Genomic DNA, 21,939 nt, shown 5'->3' on the forward strand with positions numbered 1-21,939 from the left:
CTCCACGGGGCAGCTGGAAAGCTGGTTACGAGGGACACAAGGCCATAGGGTAGAAGGGCACCACGTCCCTGAACCACCCCTTAGAGAAGGGTCACCCCACACAACCAGGAGCATGTGTTTTCAGTTTCAGCTGAGGGCGATTCACATTTCTGTTACTGTAAACTCCTGAGGCTTGGGGACTTACCTTAGAACATATCTAGCATTCCCCTGTTGCCATAATGGAAAACCTAAAGCACGTGGTGTTAACTTACCCATAAGGAAATGGATGACAAAGCATCTGATATTGGAATCAAGAAAGTTGTAGGCTCAAGTTATGCAGTGCAAAACAGGTAATAAAACCATCTCCTGCAGAGACCAGGAAAACAGACCACACAATTCCAGAGTGTAGTTATAAACCAACAGCTGGAAATAACATGTTTATGTGTATTGGATATTATTTGGTTTCTCCTAGAAAGTATTGCAAAACCGTTATCTCAAAAAGAGATCAACAGCAACTAAGTTCAGACAGCAGGAGCCTGACAGGGTAGGAAATACTGAATATTCTTGGACCTTAAATACTAAGGAATATGACTCAAAAAGACTTAAAGTAACAGACACCCAGAAGGACTTCTCAAATGAACAAAAACACTGAATCTGATTAAGGCTGTGGCCTTCTCACATCCTGATTCAAATGGTCTCAATGTAATATCTCAGTTGCAAAGAGGCAATAAATAAGAAAGACATTAGAATTCCAGTTTGTAGAAAATACAGACTGCATCCTGGCACATGGGGCTGAGTGAAAGCAAGTGGGTCTTCTTCCACTTACCAAGGAAACCACAAGTTAGGAATAAAAAGCTTTTGAGGCACAAAACTGCCTGGACAGAAAGCAAGACTGTGTGGTGGGTCCCAGTACGGCCCATATTCTGCAGACAATGAGACTGAGGACTCCAGAGATGATGCAATTTTCCTTATTCAAAGAAGTGGACAGTAGGTGAGTTTTAGAACTACATGACTCCTGACCACCAAACTTACAGTTTTCAGAACCTTAATGTGCAGAATATCACATGCAAAGTATGTTAAATGCAAATTAGAAAAATGTCCAACAAACTTCTAACTGAATTGAGGCTGGGAACGAGAATCACCATTAAAAATAAGTTCCTCAGCTGGGTGTGGTGGCTCACGCCTGTAATCCCAGTACTTTGGGAGGCCGAGGGAGGTGGATCATGAGGTCAAGAGATTGAGACCACCCTGGCTAACACGATGAAACCCTGTCTCTACTAAAACTACAAATAATTAGCCGGTCGTGGTGGCAGGGGCCTGTAGTCCCAGCTACTCGGGAGGCTGAGGCAGGAGAATGGCGTGAACCTGGAAGGCGGAGCTTGCAGTGAGCCGAGATAGCGCCACTGCAGTCCAGCCTGGGGGACAGAGTGAGACTCCATCTCAAAAAAAAAAAAAAAATTCCTCAGGGTGATTCTCATCCAAAGTCCGCAAATTATGAGGCACTAAACCATATTAAACAAAAAAAATAGGTGCTTCACAATAAAATATTAAAACTGTACAATTAACTTTATAATTAAAATTTAAATAAGGTGAAAGGGATCTCCTTATCAGAGGCACTTTTTCCCTTTAGTCTAATCATTCACACTCATTATCACTAATTTCTTAATAAGAAAAATATGCATATGTAATGTTAACTAAGACTTAACTAACACTGAATTTTTCAAAAGTGCCAAGTGACTTTCAGACAAGAATATATCCATCAAAAGGCCTTTCCAAAGGAGAAGAGGAAAATTATCCTAACTTTAAAGATGAATTATATCACTTTGTAGATTCCAGTCAAATGAAGCATTGAAATAGGATAGACTGAACATAAAACCAGATGAGGTATTATTTAGAAATGTCCTTCTGAATTATACTTATTCAGTGTGGAAAATGGTATCTGTTTCCTAATAGACTATGTGTTATTGAAGATAAGGAAGATGTTGTTTGAAGTTTGTAAGAAATAAATTTTTTCATAATAATGAATGAATTGTGTATGCCTGACAAAATGGCTTAGTAATCACAGAATGAAGATAAAAGAGAAATTTGATTATCCTAATTAATGATGATACTACAAAGGTGTCTCAAGAGTAGTGTGAGGCATATGCAGGATTAATAAATACTGCTCGATTATTTGCAAAACTGCTGCTGATTGTGCTGAAGTATTAGCGGATGTGTTGATGTCTTTGCAATTGCAAGGAGGTTGCCATTTTGCTAGACGGGGTAACCAGCTTCTGGGGGAGGGTGGGGGCAGCAGTGGGACCCAGATGGCCACAGCCTACTGCCCCAGTCTTGTGGAGAATTGCATTGTGAGCACAAACAATCACTCTTTTTTTTTTTGACATGGAGTGTTGCTCTGTCACCCAGGCTGGAGTGCAGTGGTTCGATATCAGCTCACTGAAACCTCCACCTCTGGGGTTCAAGCCATCCTCCCACCTAAGCTTCTGGAGTAGCTGGGATTACAGGTACACACCACAATGCCCAGCTAATTTTTATATTTTTAGTAGAGACAGAGATTCACCATGTTGGCCAGGCTGATCTTGAACTCCTAGTCTCAAGTGAGACTACAGCCCACCTCAGCATCTCAAAGTGCTGGGATTATAGGTATGAGCCACCATGCTCGGCTGGGACAATCTCTTTTATGAGCGAAATTGGTTGGAGATGAAACAGCTTACCACTCTGACTCTGAAGTGAGTGATACCATATTTTAGAAGTTGTGTCCTTCTAAAAATGCCTTCTACAAAAACAAATTCATGCAAAGAAAGCAAAGAAGATTTTAAAATATACCTTAGCCAATATGGAGTGAGAATATGAGTATTTTTGCATAAATTAGAAATTGTCGGTGTAAATCAAGCCAAGGGTGAGATAAAGAAGAAACTTTCTGGGTGTGAACAGGAGGAAAGAGTAGGCAGATATCTTTTTTATTATTATTATTTAGCTAGAAAATGAGGTGTTAATGGATGCCACCAAGTTTTTTGAGTTTTTCAATGTGGTGGAGGGTCTCACAAAGCTGCAGCCCTGTGTCCCTGTGTGCAGCTTCTCTGATATGGAGATTGGCCTGCACTGTGCTCCCCAGGGTGTGCTCTGGGCATAGCCATTCTGGAAGGGCAGAAGCTGGAAGGGAGCAACGTTGCAGGACAAAAGTTGGCCTCTGATGCCTTCTCCACCAGTGCTTCAGGAGAGCCTGCAAGATGCAGAGGCTGGACGGCCTAGGTTACCCCTGCATCCACAAGCAGTTGATGGAGTCTGTCTGGGAGCAGCTGACTTTCTTCAGCCAAGCAATCCCTGAAGGTGGCTGAAAGCTGAGCTTCTTCTGGCTACAGTCACAGCAGCTTGGCGAATAAATCCTCAGCCTGACAGGGATGGGGCAGGTGCCTTGCAGCCTTCTCTATGACCAGCTGCAGTGGCAATGCAGGAATTCTGTTTCCAGCTGCATAGCCAACTCAATATGGAAACTGACCCTCCAATTGGAAACTAAATGGACAGAATATTAATAAAATACACTTTAATATTATTTTTATTGCACCAATAATTTTTTTAATACCAAGAAGATTCTGCAGAGGTCAACACTGAGTAAAAACAGGAGGAAAAGAGATGAACAAAGCTCTGACTTGTCTTTTACCCTGAAGAGATTTTCCAAACCCAAGTGAATTTAACCTTTTTCAGAGCTTTGAAGGAAGCTAGAGACAAGAGATTAAGTCTACCAGCCCCTAAAAATGATACATTGGATAGGACACCTTATAATAAACTGGAACCCAGGGAAACACATGTAAGGGTCATGGTAAACTAAGACTTACCACTCTCTGGGAAAAGAGGAAAGAAATGTGTGTAAATCAATTTTATCACTGGGTGGAGAGGTTGCTCTCTCATGCCGAGAGCTCGCAGGCACAGTGGAGCCACACATGGGTCTGCCACTTGCCTACTCCATACCTGGGTGAGTAAAATGAAAACTCACCTGGAAATTTAATTCAGAAAACCCAACTGGCAATATGCACAGTGAAACTGCAGAATCAACTGTGATTTTCTCTACAAGATTCCACATTTAACCTCAATCACTTCTCAGAGAAAAACTTCCATAAACAGTGCAAGTTCATAGTTAATAGTCAAGGTAACCAAACAAAAACAGCATACCAGGAACAAGAGCCAGAAGGAACAATAAAAAACAGAATCAAAACTGAAAAGCCTCCAAATATTATAACACTGGCAGAATATAAAATGGATGCTAAAATGTTTAACGAAAAGAAAGTCTTAAATATTAGCAAAGGCTATGAGTCCATCAAAAATCATCAGGTAGATTTGAAAAAAGTAAAGTATCAAATAAAATATATATAAATTAAAAAAATTAAAATTAAAATCTTATTACATGAATCTAACCACAGATTAGAGGTATTTGAAGAGAGAATATTTAAACTGGAAGTAAATTACAAAAACATCCAAAGTTCAACATAGAGGGACGACATTGGGAAAACATTGAGAAGTTAAGGGCAAAAATTCAAGTTTGAAAGAAATTATCATGCATAGAATTGGAGTCATAAAAAGAAAAGAAAGACAAAATAAACAAAACAAAAAGCACTAAGATCTGTGTGTGTGTTGGTGTGTGTGTGTGTGTGTGTGTGTATAAATTGGTAAAAGAAATTGCTCTTCAAAGTCAGGAATTACAAAAAGACCCCAACTTAAATATAGAAAAAAAAAATCCACTGCATCATAGAGAAATGAAAGAATACCATAACCAAAGCAAAGCAACACGTCATAAAAGCAGCTAGATAGATAGATGACCTACAAATGAAATAAATTTGTGCTGAAGTTGTTTTTTCAATGACAATAATGGAAGCCCTGAACCAGTGAGCGTCTTCAATACGTTGGTGGAATAATAAACGTCAGCTTGGGACCATGTGCCGGGAGAAAATGTGTTTCAGGAGTGAGGGCAAAAATCAAGGCTTCTCAGGAAATCAAAACAAACAAAAAAACTGTTTTTGCCGTCACCATCCCCTAATGAAAGGAACTTTTAAACTCCGTTTCCGACATAGGAAAAGCAACATCACAGAAGCTGAGTGTGAGGTGCAAGAGGCATGTCCGGCAGAGGCTACAGTTTTGGGAACTTAAAAAACATTGCCAATGTGTTCTTCAAGGTCAAGAAGCTCCTCTAGGATGAAAAACACACCCCCTGTGAATTTTTTCCAGGTTGGGAAGATGTCATGGAGTAGAAGCGTTCTTAATTTCCTTGCGTCAAATTTCAAACCAAAATATGCAGATGAACACGAACAAAATAAGAACTAAAGCAGCTACTTTCCAAATTAGTATAGGAGAAATAGTGAAGAAGATTTAATAAATAAATCCAAAAGGAGAGCAGAAAGCCACGGGGCCGACGCAGTGGCTCATGCCTGTAATCCCAGCACTTTGGGATACCGGGGTGGGTGGATCACCTGAGGTCAGGAGTTCGAGACCAGCCTGGGCAACACAGTGAAACCTTGTCTGTACTAAAAATATAAAAATTAGCCAGGCGTGGTGGCACACACCTGTAATCCCAGCTACTCGTGAGGCTGAGGCAGGAAAATTGCTTGAACCGGGGAGGCAGAGGTTGTAGTGAGCCGAGATCACACCACTGCACTCTGGCCAGGGTGGCAGAGAGAGACTCCATCTCAAAAAAGAAAAGAAAATAGCCATGCGAGATGCTGAACCTGAGTAACTAGAAATAAAACACTGAAAGTGAAGCCAGGTCCCCAGAAGTGGAGGGCAGGCCAACGTGTGTGTTGTCACCAGAGGTGGCTGAAACCCAAGAAGGGAAGGCAGGAGGTCAGGGTCTGGAGTAACACCTCTGCTGAAAGGGCCCAGGGGCATTTCGTGGCCTTTTTAATATCTCAAAAAGAGACTTCAAGGCAGAACCTTGGCTAGGGTTAAAAGAGCTCTCACATGATAAGGGTTTCAGTTCTTCAGAAAACCTAAGAGTTATTGACTCCTGGGCTTTTAACACAGCCTTGGAACAGAAATACCTAGAATTGACAAGATAGTTATGCTTAACTGTATGAAACTGGAGATATCCAATGCTTTTGACCTCCAGGAACAGTAATTACATATGGCTCAACCTACTGTTAATAAAAATAGACAAGTCTAACATAACGAAATATTTAACACAAATTTTTCTATAAGTAGATCAAGAAGAAAATAAAACAATAGACACTCGATTAGAACAAGAGCAAACAAAAATATTCCCAAAGATCCTACACAATGTGATTTCATTACATGATATGAAGAACATGAGTAGCTACACAGTGAATTGCTTGGGAAAATAGATGTGCACGGTAAAACTTGAGGAGAATACCAGAGAACAACCAACACAAGAGTGATAACTGGAGCTCCCATTCAGGGAAGAGACGGTAGCAGGTGCAGAAGAAAGCGCCTACAAAGGAAATTCCATTTTTCCAGTTCTGTATCCCTTAAGCCACACAGTGGGTACAGAGCCTCTGTGTGTCCTTTATATGCTGCCTACATCATGAATATTCATTTGCATCTGTTAATAGTTTAAAATAATTTTTAAATAAAATTATATCAATAAAGCATAAAAGCTCTACATTTAAGGAAAAATATTTAAAGTCGAAAATGGTGATTTGTCAGCATTTGAAAAAAAGATTAGGAAGTTTCCTGCTGATATCAGTCTGATGTGTAGCTTTGCCTTAAAAATGGAAATTACAGAGCTATCATCAGAAAAGTTGCAATAAATAAGTTGGGCATGGTGGTTGAGCCTGTAATCCCAGCACTTTGGGAGGCCGAGTGCTAAGATTAGGGCGGATCGCCTGAGGTCAGGGGTTCGAAACCAACCTGGCCAACGTGGTGAAACCCTGTCTCCACTAAAAATACAAAAATTAGCCAGGTGTGGTGGCACAAGCCTGTAGTCCCAGATAGTCAGGAGGCTGAGGCAGGAGAAACGCTTGAACCTGGGAGGAGGAGGTTGCAGTCACCTGAGATCACGCCACTGCACTCCAGCCCGGGTTACAGAACAAGACTCCATCTCAAAAAAAAAAAGACAAGTTGCAAAAAATATATGTAGAGAAATGTCTTCTTTAGATGGATATATACACAGATAGATAGCTAGACAGACAGACAGTTGCATAGATAATTAGGTTCCTGACTACAAAAGCACATTAAGTAGATATTGCAATAAATGAAAAAATAAGTAATACAGATTCCTATATTCCATGAGTTTTTAGATGAATAGAAGACTTAAGAACAGAGTTTCTAGACTAATAGAAAACATAACACAAGAATATAAGACAGTATGGTAAATCCTGTAAAAGTGATATAAGCAAGAATTAGAAGGTTCAGAGGTGGCATAGAGTGATTAGAGAAATCAAAGCAGGCTTCGTGGAGGAGGTGGGCTTTGGAATCCAGCAGAAGAGCAGGAGGGTGCATTGATTTGAAGTTGTTCCCTTAATTCTTTGTGGCACTCTTCTCCACTAGCCCGCAGCTCCTGAGAGCAGGAAGGACTGACTCCTGTTTTGTTCCTCTCTCTGACTATAGGCAGCAGTGAGCCCCCGTGCCTCTGATTGTCATCTTTGGGGGCCAGAGAAGTGAGCAGCTGTCCTTCCCAGTCCCTGGTCCCTCCAAGCAGTGATAACAAAGAATGGACCAGGTGAGGCATTGTGTGTAGACACATGAGACTTCTCATCCAGGGTCAAGAGGAGAAGCAGCGGATTAGGAGTGCCGTGACTTAAAGCTAACCTCTTTAGAGCAGATGAGCCCTGCTTATTCTAGGGCATTCAGCTATGTCTAATCAATCGCTTCTGTGCTTGGGAGAATGGGAACATGACACAGTTTCCCCTTCTTCCTTGTTTATCTCACTGTAGCGGTGAGATGGACAATGGTCACATTGGTACCATCATGGCGCTGCGGTCATAGCAGTCCCTATTTATCTCACAGGTTCCCCTGATTTCCAAGGCATCCCACATTTCACATGAACAAATAGCCTTGACACCTTCCGCGTCTCCAGGACAATGGGCATTTCTGACCCACATAATCTGCACAAAGAAGAAAGCCTCTCTCTCTTTCTCATCACTGCATCCCCAACTGATGTGGACCCTGATATATAATTGGAGTTAAATAAATAGTTGAGGTTGTCCTGGGGTTCATGCCTATTTAAGGCTATGTGATTATGCCAATTCATAGAAAACACGAAATGGTTAAAAAGAGAAATAATTGGCCAGGCACAGTGGCTCACACCTATAATCGCAACATTTTGGGAGGCCGAGGCGGGTGGATCAGCTGAGGTCGGGAGTTTGAGACCAGCCTGGCCAAGATGGTGAAACCATGTCTCTTCTAAAAATACAAAAATTAGGCCAGTCACGCTGGCTCACGCCTGTAATCCCAACACTTTGAGAGGCCAAGGCGGGCAGATCACGAGGTCAGGAGATCGAGACTATCCTGGCTAACATGGTGAAACCCCATCTCTACTAAAAAAATACAAAAAATTAGCCGGGCATGGTGGCTTGCACCTGTAGTCCCAGCTACTCGGGAGGCTGAGGCAGGAGAATGGCATCAACCTGGGAGGCGGAGCTTGCAGTGACCCGAAATGGCACCACTGCACTCCAGCCTGGGTGACAGAGCAACACTCCGTCTCAAAAAAAAAAAAAAAAAAAAAAAAGAAAAAAAAAATTAACCGGGCGTGGTGGTGGGCGCCTGTAATCCCAGCTACCTGGGAGACTGAGGCAGAGAATTGCTTGAACCTGGGAGTTGGAGGTTGCAGTGAGCCGAGATTGTGCCACTGCACTCCAGCCTGGGTGACAGAGTGAGACTCTGTCTCAAAAAAAAAGGAAAAAGAAAGAAAAGAAGAGAAATAATTGAAATAATAAAAACAACAAGAAGGGCTGCCACATAAGAAAAGGCTTAGAAGATTTCCAAGGAAGAATGAAGTCAAAGAATAATAGGGTTTATATCTGCACAATCATAAAGAAAAAGGCAAGTAAACTATAGATGGTCTCTCATAGCTACAAAATTATAGAAAACAGAAAAAGAAAAGCTAAAGAAGAAAATGTCACAGCTAAAAATGGAAATATATTTCCAAACATTGTGATTGTTTTATGGGCACATTAACCACACTGACTTATTCAGGAGACAGAAATGTTTGTGGTGGACCCCTGGGAAGCTCACCAAGTATTCTTTAGGTGCCCCCCATGAAGTAAAATACATTTGGAGGCAAATCGAGTTCCCAACACGATAAGAGTTTAAGTAACAGAAGACAGAGCACCCTTCTCCCAGCAACCAGCTGTGGATTTACTCGCAGAATCTCTAATACTAAAATGACTGAGAGGAGTTGCCAGAGGCACAAAGCCCTGATTTAAAATCAGCAGAACCTTCGGGCTTTCATTACTGTAGTGATCCCAGGGTTAGATTGTCTTTACTTTTGTTTTGTCAGTTTTCCAAGGCCAACTACTTCAGCATCTTTTCAACTGTTCCTTGAGCAAATGTAAAAATCAGGGCCAGGCGCGGTGGCTGACGCCTGTAATCTTAGCACTTTGGGAGGCCGAGGCAGGTGGATCATGAGTTCAGGAGTTTGAGACCAGCCTGGCCAATATGGTGAAACCCCATCTCTACTAAAAAAATGCAAAAATTAGCCGGGCGTGGTGGCATGCACCTGTAGTCCCAGCTACTTGGGAGGCTAAGGCAGGAGAACTGCTGGAACCGTGGAGGCGGAGGTTGTAGTGAGCTGAGATCACACCACTGCACTCCAGCCTGAGTGACAGAGCGAGACTCCATCAAAAAAAAAAAAACAAAAAAAAAAACCAGGACAATTTTTATAAGGCATTTCTTATAGAGGTTTGCAGAAGAGAGGGGACACAGAAGAAGCAAACAACATGGGTCTTCTGGGCACAGAGAGATGTGTCCCATGCTTCCTTATGCTCTCTAGGAGGGCCTTCCAATGAGCAGCCAACCTGGGGGCATTTGACAGAAACAGCACCAGCATTGACTCACTCCAAAGATGAAGCCAGCATCCTGCCTAACCCCGAGTGGGTGCCCCTCCAAACCCTAGGTGAAGTGATCAAAACCTCTCCCAACAGTTTTGGTCCTCTGACACCAGGTAGGTGATATAAGGAAACCCACATTTTACAGACACAAAGTAAAAGTGACTGTTGACTGATCGTGATTATTAATAAGCATAAGACAGTCCAAGTAAAATTCCGATAGAGACTACATTATCAGGGAAGTGTATATATGATCACAATTTATCTGGGTCTTAGGTTTTTAATATGTACACACACACCCGTGTGCACACACACGTATGTAAGTTGTTAACAATGTCGAGATTAACAGTAAATAAAACATTGTGATTGTACAGTGAGGCCAAAGAACTTACACGAAAAACTAAATGGAATGAAACTGAGCTTTATCATTTTAAAAATTGTTTTTTTTTTTTTTGAGATGGAGTCTCACTCTGTCGCCCAGGCTGGAGTGCCGGGGCGCGATCTCGGCTCACTGCAAGCTCCGCCTCCCGGGTTCACGCCATTCTCCTGCCTCAGCCTCCCGAGTAGCTGGGACTACAGGCGCCCACCACCACGCACGGCTAATTTCTTGTATTTTTAGTAGAGATGGGGTTTCACCGTGTTAGCCAGGATGGTGTCGATCTGCTGACTTCGTGATCCGCCCGCCTCGGCCTCCCAAAGTGCTGGGATTACAGGCGTGAGCCACCGCGCCCGGCCTTAAAAATTGTTTTTAATTGCTGAACAAATTTCTAAAAGAAACACGAGTAAAGCTGCCAACTACAACGACACTTTCTTCCGATTCTATCAGAGGGACTTTTCATTTGAGTTTCACAGCACGTATTTAGAATCGCTGCAGTCTTTTACAGCCAGAGAAATGGCATCTTCCAAGCTCACTCTCCATTGAGAAAAGAGTCAAGATTTCTTCTCTGCAAATATCCTAAAAATATCAACCTTGTAGCAGGTAGGCATCAGAATAGCCATTGTAAGGAGAGAGACTAAACCACTAGATCACCTAATAACTGCATTTCCAGGAAAGCCTGAACGAAAGAGAAAACAAGACACAGAGTGACTTGGCTACCAATGCCTCATTACACAAAGAGCTTCCAGAAATTCTACCATGGATTATGAATTTATTTTGCCAAATAGGCAGACTTCATTACCTGGCTAGTTCTAACTGTGGTTTTTGGGACCTGCAGGATTTAGCATCACTTAGGAATACGATGCCACGTTTTCCTGAAATAAAGCTTACTGCTAAGTTTAACTACTTGAAACGATATTTAACAGCAATCTCTCAGTCCCTTTGATAGACAATAATTAAGCATTTCCTGTGCTTCAGCAATGTGGTACCTGCTTTTGTGGTAGATAAATTCACAACCTCCTGCTGTCAGCAGTCAGGATGTGGTATGGGGCGTCTAGCCAGGTACAGAGTATTTCACCTGTCTTAACCCCATGGTGAGGGGATGCAAACTCAGACTTAGTACTCAAGTATTTTCCAAAGCGACAGACACAGTTGGTAGGTTGTGAGAGTAACATTTGAACCTAGGTCTTTTTACCCTCTAAGCTTGCGTGAATTTCAACTCTAAAATGTATTTTTACATCTTTGCTGTCTAACATAGAAGAATCAGCAGAATTTAACTTTGGATTTTCTTTATTATGGTAACTCTAGAAGTATCATTGTTCTGAGAGAAGTAAAACTCTGATTTCTTTTTTGTTGTTGTTCAATAACCCATGTCTGGCACAGCTCTTCAACAAGTCCTCTGCAGTGCTCATGGGGCTTTTGTTGACTTAATTATAATGGCAATTACCTTCAGAAAGGAACGTGAAGCTTTCAGTATTCTAGCATTTGATCTTCACAACAAGCAGGTGAGATGGTGATTTTACACAGTACATCTGAGCAAACAGGGTTAGACCGCACCAGGGGTTTTACACTGGGGAGGACTTTATACGCAGGACTCTCATTACAAACCCAGTGTTCTCTCTGTGACTTTGGGGATTCTGTTACTTAACTCTGGTCTGGAGATGTGGAGAGTTTAGGGGCACTGGGGCTGGTGGGCTGACTTTGATCTACAGCCATAACATTTGGAGAAACATGTATCTTGTACATTTTTCTTTGTTTACATCAATCCTGGGGTATTTGCTTTCATTGTTTTAATTCTGGTTCTTTAAGGGATCATAATTCTTCAGCCTAAAAAGCTTCCTTTAATTTACTTGTAGCTCAGACATGGTCCAGCGAATTCTGTCAGATTTTCCTCATCTGGAAGCACCTTTATTCCACCATGGGATTTGAAAACATATTCAGAGGTATTGAATTCCATCTAGAGAATCTCCTTTTCAGTCTTCCAGAGGTGTTACGCCATTTTCTTTTCAATTGCATAAATTTTAATGAGAAGTACGCTGTAATTGTTATATATTAAATTCTTATATTTGTAAATCTTATCTCTCAATTCTACATGTGATTTTTTGGCTGCTTCTTAAATTTTATCTGTACTTTCCGTTTCCAACAGTTTGAGTATCATTTCTCTCTCTCTCTCTGTCTTTGTGTGTGTGTGTGTGTTTGTGTGTTTTGTGTGTGTGTGTGTGTGTGTTGTATAGTATTGTGTTTATTTGAGTTGGAGTTTACCTCTTGGTTTTGTGGTTTGATGTCTTCCATTATTTTTGAAAAATTATTGGCTATTGACTCCACAAATATTTCTTATATTTCATTTTATCTCTCTTTTTAGATTCCAAAGGCACTTTAGCTCACTTTATATTTTATCGCAGACCTTGGATGCTTAGTATTTTTACACTATTCTTTAATTATTTTGTTTTAATTGGTCTAATTTTTATTGACCTATTTTCAAGTTCACTGATTTTCTCCTTGCTGTGTCCATTCTACTGATGGGTTCATTGAGGGGATTCTTCATCTTTGAAAGCATATATTCTTCACCTACCTTTCTATTCAACTCATGCTTACATTTCCCTTTATATAGTAACATCCTCCAACTATACATTCATATTATTCACCATTTTCATTAAAGTCTTTAACATAATCATTTGGTTACTTTTAAAAATTACAATAAAATTGTTGCAGCAGTTGAGTCTGCTCTGAATCTCACCTACTTGATTTTTGCCCCTTTCTGTCCTTGTTAGATGTATGTTATAATTTTTTATTGCATTCTGGACATCATACTCAGCACACTAAAATCTATAATATTAATAAATAGCATGCACATTTGGGAATGATGATACCCCTTCTACCAGGTCACTGGTGTGGGTTGAAGTCAGCCCGGGCGGTAGTTAAGCCTAGTTTGTATTGTCTGATTTCTATGCTAATTGCCAGAGCATGAAAGACTTCAACTTTCTCTCATAGTGCTATGTACTCAGTATGAAACTGGGGCGTGATGCACAGTCACCTCACCCTAAGAGGTTACTTGGGTGACTTTGCTGTATTTGTATATTTTGAATGTTTTGTCTGACCTTTCCTTTAAGCTGTTTCACCACACGGGGCCTCTCCATTGCTGCCCTCCTCCCGCAGTGGAGCACCTCTGCCTAGCAGGTGTGTGCTGGGCCGGAGTCAGGTGTCCAGCGTGCTCTCCAGCTTCCTAGTCCAGCTGTCCCTTTAAGTTGGCTGCGCCTCTGGGTCTCCTCAATGGTACTTTCCCAATGCTCTTGCCCCTTCTCACTGTGGCAGCCCTGTGGTTCCTCTATCTGTGGGGCTTTTTTAGGAGAGTGGTCCCTGCTGTTCCCCATGTGGTAGGCGACCTCTGAGGGCACTACTGTAGGAACCTGAGGTTGAGATGACTTCCAGTCCCTTCACCGTGGGTGGAGGGTTTTGACTTTTATTTTTTCCGTAGTAACAATGGTCTGCTGTGTTCGGTGAGCTACAGGATTCGTAGTCTTTCCCTCAGCAGCCCAAAATCTTTGTTCCAAATGAGAGATGAATCCAGGCCCTGTTCATGCCTTTCCTGACTTCTCTGCACCTGCACCTCTAGGAGACTCTCTCCAATCCACTGTGCTGCCTCCAATCACTCTTGTGAGTTCCTGGTGGGATCTATTTGAGATAATTTACAAATAAACACAAACTTGCTTTTGTCTGAATTTCCAGGGGTTTTATACTTTACCCCAACCTAGGCTGGGCATCTGCTGATTAGCTGTACATTTTATGACTTCTTCCTCCCTGTGTGGTGGGGTATCTGTGTCCTGTGCTCCACCATGTGTGGGATCTGTGCACATTCGGTGTCTTGTTTCTTCCTGGAATTCAGGCTGCTTGGTTTCATTGAGAACTTGGCTCTCTGATGGTTGAAAAATGTTATGTTTTTGTAAGTTATTCTGCTATTTTCTTGTGGTTAGTGTGGGAACAACATTCATTCCAGCTTACATTCTAAACAGAATCAGAAGCTCACCAGCTCTTCTGATGAGTTGGTTGAAAGAGCTATTCTAGACAACCATCTCAGTACATATGCAAACTTGCCAATTATTTTTCTTCAGACATGAGCACTATTGCTGCATGATTCCGATAAGCTGACATGTTGCATTTCATTATACAGGATCTTCAAAGTACAGTGGTCTAACTATTGCTCATGGGGCAAAATTTGGGACCAGCAAAGAGACACAGGTCAGGCGTGGTGGTTCAAGCCTGTAACGCCAGTGCTTTGGGAGGCCAAGATGGGCAGATCACTTGACCTCAGGAGTTCCAGACCAGCCTGGCCAACATGGTGAAATCCCATCTCTACTGAAAATACAAAAATTAGCTGGGCATGGTGGTGAGTGCCTGTAATTCCAGCTACTCTGGAGGCTGAGGCAGGAGAATCACTTGAACCTGGGAGGTGGAGTTTACAGTGAGCCGAGATCATGCTACTGCACTCCAGCCTGGGCATCAGAGCCGGACTCTGTCAAAAAAAAAAAAAAACACACACACACACACACGCAGAAACACAGATACAATGATTCCTGAAAATATTGGACAGTATATCTATTTTTTTGTCTCTTCTGTTAAATGGATTGCAATGGTGTTGTGAGGAAAACATTTTTGGGGAATAACAGCTAAGACTGTACTATCAATATCTGATAAATCTCTGTGTTATTTTTCATTAATATTTTACATGGCATGCTGGAAGATACACATCCAATGAAATCTCCTTACAAATTTCTGCTCAGTTATCTCTGGGGTCCTTTAAATTGTCCCAGGAATCCAAAAAATCACGGCTACTTCAATGGGAAACACAAGTCCTAGTTCTGGCGACAAAATATCCTATCTTCCTGACTTAAAAATGTACTTATTTCACTCTAGCATTTTATTACTTGACAAATTTGGGTTCAGATGATGGCATTGACTTGTCTAAACTTAGCCACACCAATACTCACTTATTCAATAAGGAAACCAACTATTTCCACTTTTTTTTGTTTTGTTTTTTGTTTTGTTTTTGTTTTTGTTTTTGTTTTGAGACAGAGTCTCGCTCTTTCACCCAGGCCAGACTGCAGTGGCGCTATCTCGGCTCACTGCAAGCTCCGCCTCTCTGTTTCATGCCTTTCTCCTGCCTCAGCCTCCTGAGTAGCTGGGACTACAGGTGCCCGCCACCACGCCCGGCTAATTTTTTGTATTTTTAGTAGAGACGGGGTTTCACCGTGTTGGCCAGGATGGTCTCCATCTCCTGACCTCGTGATCTGCCTGCCTTGGCCTCCCAAAGTGCTGGGATTACAGGCGTGAGCCACTGCGCCTGGCCTCCGCTTTTATCTTCCACGTATGCCTTGAGGATGATGCACACGAAAGCTAATGTGTGCCACCCCCACCTCATTTCAGGCCCCTAATTACCAATTCCTAGATTGCCATAGAGCTCACTGGCCAGAAAGGGGAGGAGGGAGAGAGAGAAAAAGACAGAGAGAGAGAGAGAGTGTGTGAGTGAGAGTGAGAAGGAGAGAGCCTCAATCCTCTATTTCAAACCTTTCAGGGGCTTCCCCTGGCCCACATGAGAAAACCTATTCAAATGTGTTCTTATTGGAATGGTGTGCACAGTCGCTGTGATCTGACTTCTGCCACATATTCTATTTTATTATTCTAATGTCAGAACTAACTTATATAGTTGGTTGCCTTGGCTTTGCTTTATGAATGAATAATCTTGGGAAAATGTTTATAATGCCTTTTTGATAACTCTTCAATAGAACACAGCAAACCCCACTTATTTTTCTTCTGTGCCTTCATATTTTAATTCAGTTTGGTATGCCAGACTTGTTTTTCCTTTTCAGACCTGCAAAATCTATTGTCCTTTGCATTTCCTCCATTTAAAGTTTATAGAAAACATAATCTTCTTGACACCATCATTTTGGAGATGAGAAATGGCAACTACTTCAAAATGAATCTTCAACAGCAGTTGGAGGAGATGTAAAGACAATGCATGCATGAAGATGGCCATGAGACGTCAGTAACTCCATGAATTAAAGTTTCACATGAGCCAAACCCCTCACAGAATGTCTGCAAAAAAAACCCAAGGAAGACGGGGATAGTTCGACTACCGCTGCCCACTGCTAGTGGAGAGTATTTAAGATAATCATTTTCATAACTTTAGGATACAATTATTTTTAGGATCCTCCTGTGCTATTGGCAGTGGGCTGTTTCTCAGTTTGCTGTTGATTTTTGGTCAATAGCAGTGACATGTTACATGATCAGATGTTGCAACCGATTAGTTTTATATTTTTTCTTTGAATTGTTTTCCGTATTGAAACTCACGTGTCATAATCTAATAATGCTGGAGCTGCAGAGTGTCTCTAAGTTTGATTTTTGCAAAGACATTGATGCATTTCAAGAAGCTAAAAATAATAATGGAATTGATAATAATTATACATTACATTAAAAAGAATTAACAGGCGCAGAGCAGTGACTCACACTTGTAATCCCAGTACTTTGGGAGGCTGAGTTAGGTGGACCACCTGAGGTCAGAAGTTTAAGACCAGCCTGGCCAACATGGTGAAAACCTGTCTCTACTAAATTACAAAAATAAGCCGGGCATATTGGCTCATGCCTGTAGTCCTAGCTACTCGGGAGGCTGAAAAGCAAGAATCATGTGAACCTGGGAGGCAGAGGCTGCAGTGAGCTGAGATCACACCACTGCACTCCAGCCTGGGTGACAGAGAGAGACTCTGTCTCAAAATAAATAAACAAAAATAAAAGGAATTAACTAAGAGTTTCTTGATGGTAAAATCACCCCTGTGTTTGTATCAGTGGCCTTTATGGTTCTGTGTGTCTGTATGGTGTGGAGAGTATATCCTGAGCTATGTTCCTCCTTTTTACCTATAAGCACATGATCTGCTTTATTATTATGTGTAAATATCCTTATTGAATTATAGTATGATGTGCATTCACATACATTTTATGTATTTCAATAAAGACAAAGCAGAGATTCAACTTATCCCTTTGTATGTAACTGTAACTGTCGTTGTCCGTTTGCCCCAGGGATCTTAAAAGCCTTCAAGGTGAAGACCCAGCTATAATTATTGATGGATCCCCAATACTCATAATAACATCCTGTCCAAAGTGATAGCTTAATAACAGTTTGAAGAGTAAATTAATAACTTCAAGATTATTTTATGTATTTGAAGCTTAGGCAAAGGAGAGTCAATGATGCATTATCAGAAGACCATAAAGGATATAAATCTTGCAGGCCTGGGAAACCAAGATAAATAAAATGTATGCTTTTGTATCATTCATAGGGGTGCCCTGTGTGGGATGTTTTGGCCATTTTTAAACCTGACAAAATCTGGCAAAGTTTGCCTTCTCTTGAGGTATTCCTGGCTCCCCACGTCTCCTGGCTTCCTGTAGATTGCACCCACCCTTGTCCCAGAAGAATGAATTACTCACTTCCAGAGAAAAGATAATCAAAGTGTGGTATAGAATGACGCTGGATAAGAATGCTTGTTTCTCCATCACTCTGTAACGTCTTCGAGAGTTTGGAATTTTAATGCCCCATCCTAGTTCACTTCCTAGCACATAGTTGGTATTCAAATAATTTCTTAAAGCATAGTGTTCAATAAATCCTTAGATAAAAAGTTGTGAAAAGTAAAAAGTATATTTTAATAGGAGTAAAACCGGACATTATGATAGAATCTGAATAAAAAGGGAAGCATGACCTTTAGCCTGGGGAAGAATATCCTATAAGAATTCCATAGAATATCTCTTAGTAAATGTAGTAAAAACACCCATTGATTAAAAGAAATTGGATCTATGGCTCATAATAACATCTCATTGATTGAAAAGCACTTTGTAATAGCTTTCTTCCACGTGGTATCTGTCAGGCATTAACCTTTCAGCCTCCTGATCATGTGAAAGGAATTCTTTGCTTATGCCACTGCTCATATGACCCCATCCATGACATTTCATAAATTGCATCTATTGAACAGAGATTTTGGGTTTTCTAAAACTGAAAAACCCATTGCCAAAGCAAGGCATTTCTCTATGGATGGGATGATAGAATTTAGCCATATGCTCTAGAGACCTGGAGATATTTTAGCAAACTTGACTACCTCTGAAAAATGACTACTTACAAAGAGATAAGTAAGTTTCAAATTTTAGAACATGTAGGGTTCACATAGAAATACATTTAGAAGCAACCATATATTTATTTACTCTTTAAAGGTCACATTTAAAAACATAAAGTGTTCCTCTTATTTAAAGCAATGAGTTAAAATTATACCAAATTCTGTTCATAAAAAAGTGACTATGCTAATAAAATAGTCAAACAAGTTTTATTATTAACACTAGGAAATCAATCTGCATGTCCTAACAAATAAATAACAAAACAGATGAGCATTTTAACAAAATATAATCTCTTGTAATTCCAGCTACAAGCTTGTGTTGCTTTCTTAAGCAGAAATAATAAAGAGGAAGTAAAATAAATAAAAAGAGTATTGGCATATTTTAACAAAATACCTACATAATTTTATTATTCACATAAAAAATTAAATCTGTGAAATACAGTGTCATGAAAACAAAATTGCATACACTTTTATGCCCTTCTCAAACGGATAAATAATCTTTCCTGTTGATTGTCTATATTTTTCATGTAATTACTTTAACCCTGAAGAAGTAAAATTAGTGATTAGCATTTCAATTCAGGTTTGAATTTGAATCTGAAACTAAATGAAATAAATTTTATTGAAAATTCTCCAAAGGAATCTAGAAGCACTCAGGTTCAATCACACTCCACTCTTGTCAGTATTTTTGCATTCATATAACCACTCTCTTTCAAAATAAGTTTTAACGAATTCAGTTTGCAAGTGATTGCTGATCTTAATGGAAAAATAATTTCAAAGAAAATCCTTAGCTATTCAAATGTCACTCATAAATACAGCACAAAGAATTACAATGGAAGAGATAAGCAGAAAGTTGTGGTGATAAAGTTTATCTGCAAATTTGATAAGAATGAATCCATTAAGACAGCAGGGGATTTTGATTACGGACTTGCCCTCTGTGTGGAAAACGCTAAGGCTGAAGACGGCTTTCCTGGCTCTTCTGTAACTTACGGCCGTCTCTATTCCTGTCATGCCCAAACACAGGGAGAGTCTGCGGAATAGCAAATAAGTTGTTGCAAATGAAATCATCAGGAAAATTATTTTGACTGCACAATTAAAAAAAGCACCTGACATATATTTTTACTAACTTAATACTTGATCAGAGTTTTATGTTAAATGAAAATGTAAAAATCTTGAATTCAGTCAGTGGAACAAAGTTTCCCGTTTGATTTGAAATAAACCAAACACTATAATTCACAACCAGTAGGCAGGAGGAAATTAAATATCCAGTGATAACTCAGATTTCTGTCTAAAGTGCCTCTCAATTCGTGAGAAGCAAGATTGAATAAAATTAGAAGTAATTTGATCGACTAGCCCCCTGTCCTTTGATCAGATGGCTCAGAATTGTGCTGAAACTTTCTGAAGTGACCAGATAGCATGAGGTCGGAGGAGCAATGTCTGCTGTGTGGTAATGGATGGCTCACAAACCCAGATGAAGAAAGAGAGACAGAGACAGAAACAGAGAAAGGGAGAGAAAGACAGAGACAGAGAAAGAAACAGAGGCAGACAGAGAGAAAAACAGAGAGGGAGAGAGAAACAGAGAAACGAAGAGACAGAGAGGGAGAGAGAGAAAGAGAAAGGAAGAGAGAGAGAGGAACAAAGATAAAGAGGAGGCAGAGAGTGGGTCAGAGAGAAAGTCAGAGAGAGAAACAGAGAGAGTGAGAGACAGTGTCGGGGAGTTCCTTAAGAGACCGAATATCAATACACTGGTGGATTAGCACAGTACTCATTGGTTCAAGTAAACCAATAAATAAATTTCAGGGCACTCACAGAGTCATGGGATTTCCTCATTAGTTTGCTCACTGATTCAACATCACCCTTGCACACCTGCTCTGGGCCAAGCACTGCTTCTAGTGTTGGAGTTTGTTCATTGATTCAACATCACCCGTGCACACCTGCTCTGGGCCCAGCACTGCTCCTAGTGTTGGAGTTATACCGTGGACAGAAAAAAGACCCTTGCCTCCAGGAGCTGCTGTCACCGTCCTTACCAAAGGAAAGCTTAGACATCTTCCCCTGAGAAATTTCTTCCTGGAAATGTTCAGAGCTAGTGTTTAGCACAGCTTCACACACACTGCGGCCTATTGGAGAGTGGAAGGTGGAAGGAAGGAGAAGTTCAGGAAAAATAACTAATGGGTTAGGCTTAATACCTGGGTGATGAAATAATCTGTACAACTAACCCCAATGACCCATGTTCACCTATGTAACAAACCTGCACATGTACCTCTGAACTTAAAATAAAAGTTTTTTAAGAGATTATTTAATAGCCTAATGCATACCAGATCAAAAGTTTCCAAGAACTGCCAAGAACCTCTATATAATACAGTTTGCTTTCAAATACACCTTCTTTTTTTTGTTTTAATTCTTTGGTTGTCTTACTTAAATTCATTCAGTTACTATAACTATTTTTGCATATATTTAAAGGAGCAGCGTTTTGCATGGCTTTACTTGTATCTTTTAACACATTTTTTACCATTCCCTTTTCTTCCTGCTGCTATTAAACTTCTTAACATCCCTTCCACTGAAAACCTTTGATCACTGCAAATATGAAGTCTACTCCATACCCATCATTCATTCCATGAATGCTTAACAATAATAAGAATGACAACAAGGATAGCTCATACTTATTTTTTTCTTACTATATGTCAAGCACTGCTTAAGGGCTTTACACATACAAACACAATTAATTCTCAAACTAGTACTGGAAAGTGAATGTAATTAATGCCTTTATTTTACAGTTGAGTAAATTAAAGCACAAAGATTTAATCACTCACTAAAGACATACAACTAGTATGGTAGACTAGATAATTTAGAAGATATTCTCACTATAACACTAATTGATTATCAATAAAACATACTTTATCAATATATTGGTAAACTCACAAGAAATGTAATCCCTGAAAATTTCTACCTACAAAAATGAATGAAGAAGCTAATGACCAAAACAAGAGTGGAGGCCACAAAATAGCAACAAAACCCAACAGGTGGCACTGCACTGAAGGCCAATGCCAATATAATCAATATGATCAATAGACTAGGTCTTTGAGCATGCATGGAAGAGCTGAGTCTGACATTCCCACATTATGTCTAGGAAACTGGAGGTGAAATCTTTTAGCTGAAGTACCTTCCAGAAAGCAGGGGTAAAACAAAGGTTTTCATCCAACTGGTATAATTTAAGAAAAAATTCCAGAAACAGGAAATACTAGGTAAATCATGCTATTGAAATGGCCACCACCATCAGGAACTGAATGCCAATCATCTAGGGCCCATTACGGTGCTGATAAATGGTGGATCAAAATCTTCTGCCCAAAGGATGGAAGAGAAATGAATTCATCTGGTGGACCCTAGCTCCCAAGGGTCAAGGTTTTGATCATGAGATGTTACATCCCACACCCTTTCAAGTTGAACATGG

The 21,939-nt window shown here is 40.5% G+C and overlaps 1 protein-coding gene across 5 annotated transcripts in view; it reads left to right on the top strand.

Annotated features, from left to right (window-relative positions):
- Positions 1-21,939, top strand: part of LOC134740135 (uncharacterized) — a 117,579-nt gene that overhangs the window by 29,235 nt on the left and 66,405 nt on the right. Inside the window, exon 2 of one of the 5 annotated variants that reach the window (XM_063669498.1) lies at positions 7,534-7,645. The exons of the other annotated variants lie outside the window; for them this stretch is intronic. Within the exon in view, the coding sequence (XP_063525568.1) occupies positions 7,534-7,587 (54 nt within the window). The 3' untranslated portion in view covers positions 7,588-7,645. The remainder of the gene's footprint in view (positions 1-7,533; positions 7,646-21,939) is intronic. 5 annotated transcript variants of the gene reach the window in all.

This window comes from Pongo pygmaeus, chromosome 8 (assembly GCF_028885625.2).
Source record: "Pongo pygmaeus isolate AG05252 chromosome 8, NHGRI_mPonPyg2-v2.0_pri, whole genome shotgun sequence".
NCBI classification, from domain to species: Eukaryota; Metazoa; Chordata; class Mammalia; order Primates; family Hominidae; genus Pongo; species Pongo pygmaeus.